Source organism: Varanus komodoensis, unplaced genomic scaffold, assembly GCF_004798865.1.
Source record: "Varanus komodoensis strain SLA01 unplaced genomic scaffold, ASM479886v1 scaffold81, whole genome shotgun sequence".
In the NCBI taxonomy this organism is placed as follows: domain Eukaryota; kingdom Metazoa; phylum Chordata; class Lepidosauria; order Squamata; family Varanidae; genus Varanus; species Varanus komodoensis.
In genome coordinates, this window is record NW_025336495.1 from 212,601 (window position 1) to 224,591 (window position 11,991).

The following is an 11,991-nucleotide window of genomic DNA, read 5'->3' on the forward strand; positions in this document are numbered from 1 at the left end:
AGCTTAGGGTTAGGGTTATTTTGATGGATTTTCTGAGGATCCTTATTGATCTAATTCATGGTGGCCCCATATGGCCTGTGCTGCATTTTGCCTCAATATTAGAGCCACTCCATTTCTTCTGACTTGTTCCCAGAGTAATTTCAGTCTGTCAACTCTTAGAGAGTTTTTCATTTGTTTACATATTTATTTCCCCTGTGTCTGTGCTGCTGTTCCACTCTCCACTCTGCCTGAGCTCCCATATTATACTGAATGGTGTGATACCGACCCCCCCCCCCGGCCGGGTGTTTGTTGAAGCCCCAATGCTGATCTACTTTTGCAGTTGCCAAGAGTGGTACCCTAGCAACTGGAAGCTTTCCCTGATGTCCAGCCTGAATCTGGGTTGTTGCAACTTGATTATTCCGTGTCCTACACTCTGGTATCAGCAAGAAGAGATCCTGACCTTCCTCTTTGTGATAGGCTTTGAAATACTTATAGAAGGATACCATGTCCCCGCTCGGTCTTCTCTTCTCAAGGCGGAACATGCCCAGTTCTCTCCGTCTCTCCTCACAGGGCCGTGTTTCCAAACCCTGGATCATTTTCATTGTCTTCCTCTGGACCCTTTCTAATTTGCCTGCATCTTTCTTAAATCTTGGTGCCCAGAACTGGACACAGGATTCCAGGTGAGGGCTGACTAGTGAGGAGTATAGAGGAACTATTACTTCTCAAGAATTGGAAGTAATACTTCTGTTAATGCATCCCAAAATAGCATTTGCCCTTTTGGCAGCTGCATTGCATTGTTGGCTCATGTTTAGCCTACTGTCCACAATTACTTGTCCACAATATCTTTTTCAGTTCTGTTAAGCCACGTATTCCCCATCTTGTATCGATGGCTTTGGTTTCTTTTTCTGGGTGGAAGGCTTGGCACTTGTCCTTACTGAATCTTATTCTGTTGCTTTCAGCCCAGTGTTCAAGTTTATCAAGATCACCCTAGATCTTCATTCTGTCTTCTAGGGTGTTTGCTGTTCCACCCAGTTTTCTATCATCGGCAAATTTGTATATTTTTCCTTGTACTTCCTCGTCCAAATCATTAATAAAGATGTTGAAGAGCAGTGGGCCCAGGACTGAACCCTGTGGCACCTCACTAGTTACCTCCATCCAATTTGAGAAGGTGCCATTGATGAGCACTCGTTGTGTCCGATTTAGCAGCCAATTTTGGATCCACGTAATAGTTCTTCCATCTAGTCCAGGTTTTGCTAAGTTGCTTATCAGACTGTCATGTGGCACTGTGTTGAAAGCTTTGCTGAAGTCTAGGTAGATTATGTCCATGGTGTTCCCTTCATCCATTTGGGAGGTTACCCATGTTCTTTTTCTCTTTCAGGCTGTCACTTAACCTTTTGTGGAGCCACGTGAACTTTCTCTGTGGTCTTCTACACTTTTTTCCTTGATGGAATTGTTCATAGATTGGACAAGAAGATTGGAGATTCTGTTCTCCAAGAAGATTGGAGAATCTTCTTTTTCAAGATTTCCCACCCCTCTTGGACACCTTTCCCCTTAGCGGTGTGTTGCCATGGCACTTCGCTTATCATTTTTCTGGTGTTATTTTGTCCACCAGACCATCCCTGTTAGTTAGTATTAAATCAAGGATAGCTGATCCTTCCTCTACCATCTGCTGGAGACAGATGTCGGCAACACATGTCAGGAATCTCTTGGAGGGGCCACGCTTGGCCAGAATTTCTCTTCCAGCACACATCAGTCCCCCATGATGACTACATTTTCCTTGGAAACACTGGCAAGTTGCTTTTCGAAGGTTGCATCCTTGTCCTCCTTTTGACTGGGTGGACGGTAATATATGCCATTAACTGTGTTTTTCTTATTTTTTGCTCCCGTGAAATTTAGCCAGATGCTTTCAATGGCTAAATTCAGTTCCTCTTCTTGTATTTCTGTGCAGATATATGTGTCTCTTAAATATAGTGCAACTCCACTTTCCTTTTTGTGCTTTCTATTTTTCTTAACAGGCTGTAGCATTAATTGTCACGTTTCAGTCACGTGAGCCATCCCACCAAGTGAGCTCAAGTTGGTGTGGTTTGTTTCCCATACTCTGGGCATTGCTGTAGAGACATTCAAGGTCATTCTTGCTCCCTTAATGTTTATATATGGGCCCTAGAATACAGATCTTGGGTCAGGGCCAGATGGATCTAGGTCTAGCAGCCTTCCCGATCGCTAGGCTGAAACCCTGGAGGACTGCGGTGGCCAAGCTAAGCGACCCTCGCTGGGAGGAAGTCGCCAGCCAACACCAGCGCTTGACGCCTGGGCGGGAGGTGAGCCAGTGGCCACGGCTGCTGGGAAAGGGGGCGCTGCTGGCTGCCGTGCCCTGCGCCGGTGCTCAGCGTGGGCTCCGAGGTTCCGCTTCCCAGGAAGGCGCAGCCGGCACTGCCGTGCAGCGGCGGCGGCGCGGGCGTCGGAGGTGGCGGGGCCTGAGGTGCAGCGAGGGAGGGCCGAAAGCGCGGGCGGCTCCGTGGGAGCCCCACCTTTCCCTGCCGGGAGCCCAGATGGACGCCTCCGTTCAAAGCGAAACTTTCTGCACGACTGGCGCGCTGCTCCGTTCCGGGGGTTCTGCTCGCCACAGCGGCCCCCGGCCCCAGGCTGCGGCGAGCAACGGGGAGCGTTGCAGGCCCGAGCCCGGCTTCCCTCCGCGAGGCGTGTCTGCGGTCGGATGGGCGGCGCGGGCCGCTTCCACCCAGGGCTTTCCGCGGCGAGAGGCTGCCTAGCTCCGCCCTCGCCCGGCGCCTGCATGCAAAGCGGATTCGGGGGCAGCGAGCGGGGCTGGCGAGGCGCGCGGGTGCCCCTCCAGGCGGGAAGGTCTCGCTCTCCTGGGCGCGGGCGCCGCAGAAGCCCCTCCCTCGCTCCCGCCGCCGCCGCCGCCGCCGGGGCGCTGACGGACAGCCTCGCCCGGCCGCCGCCGCCGAGCCAGGCGAGCATCTGCCAAGGGAGCCCTGCCCGCCCCTGGACGCGGCGGCGGCGGCGGCGGCGAGCGGGCGCCCGCGGCCTTTGTCGTGCGGGGCGCACGCACGGCTCGTGCCCTCCCGCCTGCTCGCCGCACCCGGGCGAGGCGGCGCGGTCCCCGTCCTCGAGCGGGGCCCCGCCAGCCGGCCGGCGGACGGGCGGGCCGGCCAGCCGGCCAGCCAGTCGCCTGCGCTGCCGCCTGGCTCTGGGCGTCCGCCGCAGCCCTCGACCCGGAGCTGGCCGCGCCGCGCGTCCATGAGCGGCCCCTCGGCGCTGCGGTAGTCCCCGCGGGAGAGGCGGGCTGGAGCAGGAAAGGCGGCCGCGGCCCGTGCAGCTGCCGCCGCCGCCGCGCCCGCCATGGAGGTGGGCAAGATGGTAAGGGCAGAGCCGCTCCGGGCGAGCGGGGCCTGGCGGCGGCGGCGCTCGCCGGGCCGGGGCAGGTGGCCGCTGCTCGAGGGATGCTCGCGGGCGGGCGGGCTGCCTGGCAGGGAGGGGGGCGCGCTCGCCGGGGGGGGGGCGGAGGGAGGGATGGGGGGCGCGGCGCGGCTGCCGCCCGCACGGAGCGGCGAAAGGGGCGGCCCCCGGCAACCTCCCCGCCTCTGATGGAGCCGGGCGGGGATGCGGCGTCTCGGCGGCCGCGCGCTGCCCCACCCGCCGAGTAGCGGCGCCCGCTCGCTGGAGGCGGCCCGGGCTGCGCGCCTCGCTTGGCAGGCCCGGCCCGGCCCGGCCCGGCCCGGCCCTCGGCGCTCCGGGCGCGCCTCCCGCCCCGCTCCTCTTCGCAGCCGCCGCCGGCTCGTTGGTCTGAGCGGGGCTGGACGGGGCCGGGCGGACGCGCCCCTCGCGGGCGCATCGGGGCTGGAGGGGCAGAGCGACCGGCGGGGCCGGGCAAGGCGGCTTCTCCCGGGTGGCCTTCTGCCTCGGGCACCCCCGGCCGCAGGCGGGTCAATTTCTAGGCAGCCCGCGGGCTCTCTAGAGGCTGAGCATTGGCTGAGAGTCGCGGGAGACGTAGGCCGAGGCGGCCGGCCTGTGGCTTCCTCCCGGGGCAGACCGCCCTGCCGGGGCTCGAGGGCTCGCTCGCAGAAGCAGGCGGGGAGCAGCCTTGCTTTTGTGCGGGGAGCGGATGCTTGTCTCCAGGACCCCCGTTCTCGGTGTGCTGGGGGGCTCGTGGGGCGGGAGAGTTTTCCTCCTGTGGCCTTTGTGCGTACCAGGAGCCTCACGCGTGTCTGCGATGCAAAGCGAGTTGGGCCCTGAACACCTGCTGAGTGTGTTTCTTGCACTTGGCTCGGTCTGATTCGTAGAACAGTAGGGTTGGAAGGGCCTAGAAAACAATTGGGTCCGAGCCCTCGAGTCACGCCGTCTGCCCAGTTTCGCCTTGAATGTCTCTGCCGTGGGAGAGCCCACGACCTCTCTCTGCAACAGAGTCCCCTGTAGTATTGCTCTGACAGGAAGTTTTTCCTGGTGTCTAGCCTGACTCTGGTGTGCTGCAGTTTAAGTTAACTGTTCTGTCTTCCCCACTCGAGGATGAGTGAGAAGAGGTATTTTCCTTCCTCTTTGTGACAGCCTCCAAGGTGCTGGTAGAGTTCCATTGTATCCCTTTGTAGCCTTCGCTTCTGGAAGCCCAGCTCTCTCAGCCTTGCATCGCAGGGCTTAGTTTCCACACCCTGGATCTGAGCCCTTTCTAATTCTTCTGCATCTTTTAAAAACCTGGCTGCCCAGAACGGAACACAATATTCCAGGTGAGGTCTGACAAGGGCTAAGTAAAGCGGAAGTAGCATCTCGTCCTGAAAGTGTCTGCTGGCTCATGTTTCGCTTGTCCACAACAGTGCCAAGGTCTTTTTCAGTGCTGTTGAGTCAAGTATTCCTCATCTTGTAATGATGTATTAGGGTTTTTTCCCCGGGTGGAGAACATGGCATTTGTCCCAGTAGAATTTCATTCTGTTGCTTTCTGCCCAGCAGTCTAGAAGATCTAGGCCACCCTTGTGTTCCAGGGTGTTAGCTATTCTGCTAGTTTTGTGTTGTCATCAGATTTAATTGTTGTTCCCTGGAATTCCTAATCTAGATCATTGACAGAGATGTTGAAGAGCACTGGTCCCAGGACCCTACTTGTTACTTGAGAAGGGTCTGAGTAAAAAACAAATTAGGTCTCATAAATCTGGCGTCTCCCCACCCTGGGTTTCACTAATAGGCTTAATCCCAGTAGCAAAAGCTTCTTCCATAAAAGGTGTCACAGTGGTTCAGAAAGGTCTGCAACAAGGAAGTGAATGGAAGTGGAGGCCCCAATCCCATTGTCTGAGGGTTCAGTGGTTCTCTGCACTAAATTCATACCACGTAAATTTTGTAAGCCATCCTGAGACATTTTATCATGACGGATGGAATAGAAATGTTTTATTAAATTAAAAAAAATGAAATGTGACTGATCCTCCTTTTTAAACTGCGGATGTAAGTGACTCAGATGTTGATCTCGATTGGGACCACCGTGCATGGACTGGGAAGGATTAACCGTACCCGCCAACCCATCTACCGCCTCCATGTCAAGCCTCCTGTCGGCCAAACAGTACCAGTAGTTGGCTGGGGTTAATCAGAGTTGTAATTCATTTCCTCTGTAAGGTACCAGTTTGGGAATGCCAGGCTGTGGGGACAGAGACAGATGTTCCTGGAGCACCCTGCTTTGACATGGCCTGGCTGTGCGGCTCTGAAGATGCATCCACTGTTCTTTCTGCATCCTAGCAAGTGCAGCTGCACTAATTTCAGGGTTGAGGTGTGAAAGCTGCACAGATCCAAGGATATCGATTTGGACAAACCCTTTCCCCTGACTCCTATGGGAAGAAAGGCATTGCTCCCACCCCCTGGTCCCTGGATGTGGACATGACTTGCAAGGAAAGTTTGGGTTCCTATTTGAAGGTGTGTCATGCCTTCTAAATGAAAATTCATTCGATCCTGCATTTCAGGTGGAAAAGCCATCTCCTCTCTGCTTGAGGAGGCTTTTGTGGTTAGGCTAGGAATGTCAAGTGAAAGAAATCCTGTTTCTCTTGGCTGCAGACCCATTCCCAAGGCAACTAACTCTAGCTAGCTATCCCATCAGCCCTTGGAAAAAACGAGAGAGTGAGCTGTCATTTCAGGTTAAGGTTTAGGGTTATCGCCTTCAGTTTCATTCTAGTTGTTGGGTGAACTGCCTGAGATGTTAGGAAAAGGATGGTGTAAATTTTCTTCTGTTCAGATTATTGAGGAATTGCTGGCAGTTAACACAGGATAATCTCTCTTCTCCTTGCCTGGGAGGAGTGAAACGTGTCTCTAAGGAACCTCTGAGATGCCTCTTTCCTTCCCTTTCAGTTCTGAGACCAAACAGCCTTTCTCAATGGTCTTTATGAGATGCTCTCATTTGAAGGTGTGCACTTCTGTGGTGCCTGTTGTGTTCTTGAACCTGCTGTGTGCTTTGGGTCAGGAGTGGGCAGATCAGAACATACTAGGTGATAATTCAGTAGATCAAGGATTTCTGAGTTCCAATGACTTTCCGATGGAAGCAACAAAATGACTGTCCCTATTCCCAAATTATAATAGAGCGAGATCCCCCTGATGGCCGGGGGCTACTAGGAATTGTTGTCTAACACATTTGGAGGGCACCTGATTGAAAGAGCTGCCCTCTTTCCCTGTAAGAGAAGTGCCTTATCCCTTGTTGGGAGAGGGACGGGGGCAGTGCGATCCTGTCGGTTTTTTAGGCCTCTCAGTGACTTTTAACACCATTGGCCATGGTGTCCTTCTGGACAGGCTGGTCAGGATGGGAGTCGGTAGTGCTTTGCCGTGGTTCCACTTCTGTCTTGCTGACCGTGTCCAGCAGCTGGTGCTGGAGGATTGTTGCTCTACCCCATGGCATTTACACTGTGGAGTTCTGCAGGGCTCTATACCATCCCCCATGCTCTTTAACATTTATGTGAAACCACTGGGAGAGGTATCTGCACTATTCTGATGACACTAAGCTCCACCTCTTGTTTACATCAGACCTGGATGAGGCAAACTCCGTGCTGAACCACTGTCTGAGTTTGATAATGGCTGGATGAAAGCCAGTAACCCGAAACTCGGTCCAGGCAAGACAGAAGTACTGTTGGTTAATGCTCTGTTGGATGGATTACATGGCCATTGCCCTGCCTTGGATGGGGTCACACTTCCCCTAAAGGACAGGGTCTGCAGCTTGGGAGTGCTCCTGGACCTGAAACTCTCATTGGAGTCTCAGGTGGACTCTGACCAGGAGAGCCTTTTTCCAGCTGTAGCAAATATGACAATTACAGCCTTATCTGGGATAGGCAGATCCTTACCCCAGTTACTCATGTGCTGGTAACATCCCAACTAGGGTACTGTAATGTGCTCTGGGTAGAATTGCCTTTGAAGATGGTCTGGAGACTTTGACTGGCCCAAAGCACCAGTTAACTGGTCCAAACTGGCTGTGTGCCTGGTGTCAGGTGTCAGTTCATGTGCTCACATAACATCTATTTTGTCTACCATTTATTTATTTATTTATTAAAACATTTCTATGCCGCCCCTTGCCGAAGCCCCGGGGCGGCTTACAACATCTGCCTCGGGGCGGCTTACAACATTATGTTGGTTGCCAGTTGACGCTCAGGCCCAATTGAAAGTGCTTGTTCTAACATGCAAAGCCCTAAGTGGCTTGGGAGCTGATTACATGAAGGACCACCTTTTCCAATATATTTCTACCCACCTGCTGAAATCTGGGAATAAGGGCCTTCTGGGAGAGCCATCCCTGAAAGAGGTAAAAAGGATGGTATTTGAAGAAGGCTCCTTCATGGATCACTGCCTTGTCATGGCGAAGGGGCTTGCATAAATCAATGAAGCTATGAGCTATGCCATGCAGGGCCACCCAAGATGGACAGGTCATAGCAGAGAGCTCTGACAAAAGGTGATCCACTGGAGAAGGAAATGGCAACCCACTCCAGTACCCTTGCCATGAAAACCCCACGGACAGTACCAAAGGGCAAAAAGATAAGACGCCGGAAGATGAGCCCCTCAGGTCGGAAGGTGTCCAATATGCTACTGGGGAAGAGCGGAGGGCTAGTACTAGTAGCGCCAGAAAGAGTGAAGCAACTGGGTCAAAACCGAAAGGACACTCAGTTCTGGATGTATCTGGTGATGAAAGGAAAGTCCGATGCTGTAAAGATCTATACTCCATAGGAACCTGGAATGTAAGATCTATGAGTCAAGGCAAGCTGGATGTGGTCAAACAAGAGATGCCAAGACTGAACATCGACATCTTAGGAATCAGTGAACTAAAAGGGCCAGGAATGGGTGAATTTAATTCAGATGACCATCAGGTATACTACTGCAGGAAAGAATCCTTCAGAAGAAATGGAGTAGCCTTCATGGTCAATAAAAGAGTAGGAAAAGCAGTACTGGGACACAATCTCCAAAATGACAGAATGATCTCAGTTCGAATCCAAGGCAAACCATTCAACATCACAGCAGTCCAAGTCTATGCCCCAACCACTGGTGCTGGAGAGGTTGAAGTTGACCAGTTCTATGAAGGCCTGCAACACCTTCTAGAATTAACACCAAAAAATGATGTCCTTATCATCATGGGGGACTGGAATGCTAAAGTAGGAAGCCAAAAGATAACCGGAATAACAGGCAGATTTGGCCTTGGAGTACAAAATGAAGCAGGGCACAGGCTGGTAGAATGTTGTCAAGAGAATACGATGGTCATAGCAAACACTTTTTTCCAACAACCCAAGAGACGACTGTATACATGGACATCAGACGGTAAACACAGAAATCAGATTGACTGTGCTCTGCAGCCAAAGATGGAGAAGCTCTATACAGTCAGTAAAAGCAAGACCAGGAGCTGCCTGTGGCTCAGATCATGAGCTTCTTGTTGCAAAATTTAGGCTTAAATTGAAGAAAGTAGGGAAAAGCACTAGGCCACTCAGGTATGACCTAAATCATATCCCTGAAGAATATACAGTAGAGGTGACAAATAGATTAAGGAATTAGATCTGATAGAGTGCCTGAAGAACTATGGACGGAGGTTTGCAACATTGTACAAGAGGTAGCAACTAAAACCATCCCAAAGAAAAAGAAATGCAAGAAAGCAAAATCGCTGTCTGAGGAAGCTTTACAGATAGCTGAGGAAAGAAGGGAAGCGAAAGGCAAGGGAGAAAGAGAAAGATACACCCAATTGAATGCAGAATTTCAGAGAATAGCTAGAAGAGATAAGAATGCCTTCTTAAATGAACAGTGCAAAGAAATAGAAGAAAACAATAGAACAGGAAAGACTAGAGATCTCTTCAAGAAAATTGGAGATTTGAAGGGGATGTTTCATGCGAAGATGAGCATGATAATCAGGGCAGGGACCTAACAGAGGCAGAAGAGATAAAGAAGAGGTGGCAAGATTACACAGAGGCTGTGAAAGCTGGACCATAAGGAAGGCTGAGCGCCGAAGGATTGAGGCCTTTGAATTGTGGTGCTGGAGGAGACTCCTGCGAGTCCCTTGGACCTCAAGGCAATCAAACCAGTCAGTCTTGGAGGAGATCAACCCTGACTGCTCTTTAGAAGGCCAGATGCTGAAGATGAAACTCAAATACTTTGGCCACCTAATGAGAAGGAAGAACTCCCTGAAGAAGAGCCTAATGCTGGGAACAATAGATGACTAAAGAAGAAGGGGATGGCAGAGGATGAGGTGGCTGGATGGAGTCAATGGGGCAGTTGGCATGGACTCCGGGGGATGGCAGAGGACAGGAAGGCCTGGAGGAATGTTGTCCATGGGGTCGCGATGGGTCGGACATGACTTCGCAACTAACAAGAACAATTTGATGAAGGACCTTCTTGGTGGCTGCCCCCAAACTGTGGAACAGCCTTCCTAAAGAGGTCTGCCTGGCACCCTCTCTCCTTTCATTCTGGTGCCAAGCAAAGGCCATCCTCTTTAGCAGATTTTATGAAACCTGAATTTAAAAAGTGATTGTGCTCACTCTGCTTCAACAGATTTCCTCACCTGTTCTCCTTGTTTATTGTTAGCCGCTTAAAGAGTCCTGTTGGGCCATTAAGTGGCATATAAATTTGAAAATAAATACAATTTCCCTACCGTCAACTGCCTTATCAGTGACGGTAGTGATTCTATTAACATGCCTTTATCTTATCTGAAATCTGTCTTGGAATGATTTATATCCTGAAAGGCAGAGTACTCACATACCATACTTCCCTTGGTATCTGAGCTTTCAGCAGACCAGATATATTTCTAAATTTGAAAAATGTCTTCTCTGCAAAACTGGATGGGAGCGGGGAAGGGAGAGAGATGAACTAAAATATTCCTTGTTGGTTTGTTGGTAAATGCAATTGTAATTGTCAGGATCTGATGGGATTACTGAGGTGTTTTAGCTCGTTGGCGCTGGAATAATGCTGGCTGCATTTTGTTTTTATGTGCGGGAGCAAATCAAAACGAAGCCGTTACCATTAAGGGCATTCTAGGCTGACTCCAGCGTGGCTGAATGGCACCCAGGACCCCGTGTCCGGGAGGGGCTCTGGGAGCTGCCAAGCACTGGCCGGCCAGCCTTCCTTCCTCTGCAGAGGGGTCCAGAAGGGGGAACGGATGTGCAAACAGCTCCCTGGAACGGAAGTTTGCGGCAAGGCTGTTAGGCAAGTCTGGAAGCCCCACCCTTCGTGGCCTGACCCCGAGCCAGCGCAGTGGAGGGGAACTTGCAGAAGGCGGCCTGCTGCATCCGAGCGAGTCCAGGGGCGGTCTGGGCACTCCTGGGGGTAGGCTGCTGTGTACACAGAGGGCTCAGTATTTGTCCGGTTTCTGTCCAGTGGCTGATGGATATTTGCGCTTTTATTCAAGTCCATTTTTGATACTGCTTAAATCATATGCACTCTTAAAAATGAAAGGTGGTTGATTCTGAACTCTGTTTTTTTCAATCATCTTTTTAAAAAGGGCCCCTTGAGAAAAGGGTTTCCTAGAAATCATTTGATGGACAAGGAATACTCAGACTGGATGCTCATGAAAAGGCATCTGATTTTCATGCAAAGACTAGGTATGGAGAGACGTCAGGCATTTCAGATCTACTTTGGTTCTTTTACCTCCCCCCGTTCCCCCCCCCCCAAAAGATCAGGGATGGGTTCCTTTTGTTTCTGAGGACATTCTGTCTTGGACTTTGGGCTACGAGAATGGAACCCAACTCCGTCCTTGTACACAAAAATCCAGTACAGGTTTTCTTAATTCCAGATCATTTCAGGTGGGAAAAGCATTATGTTTTGGTTTGGTTATTATGTGTCATCAAGTAATCTCCAACTTATGGCAACTCCATGAATAAAAAGCCCCCAAAATGCTCTGCCCACAGCAGCCCCACTCACCTCCTCTGAGGACAGGTCTGTGGCTTCCTTTATGGATTCAATCCATCTCACATTCGGTTTTCCTTTTCTTCTGCCTTCAGCTTTCCCAGCACGATATTTTTCTCCAGGGAGTGAGTCTTGCTTCTCATGTTGTGTCCGAAGTACAACAGCCTCAGTTTTGTAATTTTTTGCTTTGAGAGAAAGCTCTGGCTTGATTCAAGCTATGACCCGCTTGCTCGTCTTTCTGTTAACCCAGGGTAGTCACAAACCTCACCTTCAGCAACATGTTTCAAATGTCTCGGTTTTCTTCCTGCCAGGTTTCCTCCCTGTCCATTTTTCATGCCTGTACACTGTGATTGGAAATACAATGGGTACGGGTGATCTTGGCCTTGGTTTCCAGTGAAACCTCCTTACACCTGAGGATCTTTTCTAGTTCTTTTACAGCCACCCGTCCAAGTTTCAGTTATTTATTTATTTATTTATTTATTAAAACATTTTTATGCCGCCCCATTCGCCGAAGCCTCGGGGCGGCTTACAACAATAAATTAAAACAACATTTTAAAATATATACATTAAAATAAAATACAAATATACGATATAAAACATACAATATAAAACAAGCCGCCCTGGCCAGATAAAATTCAATAATACTAACATTTAAAATGCTGCTTAAATAAAAAG

The 11,991-nt window shown here is 51.0% G+C and overlaps 1 protein-coding gene across 2 annotated transcripts in view; it reads left to right on the forward strand.

The window, feature by feature from the left end:
- The first annotated feature begins 3,276 nt into the window (after nt 1-3,276).
- Nucleotides 3,277-11,991, forward strand: part of HIP1 (huntingtin interacting protein 1) — a 48,641-nt gene continuing 39,926 nt past the window's right edge. Inside the window, exon 1 of one of the 2 annotated variants that reach the window (XM_044456119.1) lies at nt 3,277-3,357. In XM_044456119.1, the coding sequence (XP_044312054.1) occupies nt 3,340-3,357 (18 nt within the window). In that variant the 5' untranslated portion in view covers nt 3,277-3,339. Of the gene's footprint in view, nt 3,358-4,107; nt 4,131-11,991 lie in introns of those variants that run through there. The other variant, XM_044456120.1, reaches the window with a different exon arrangement.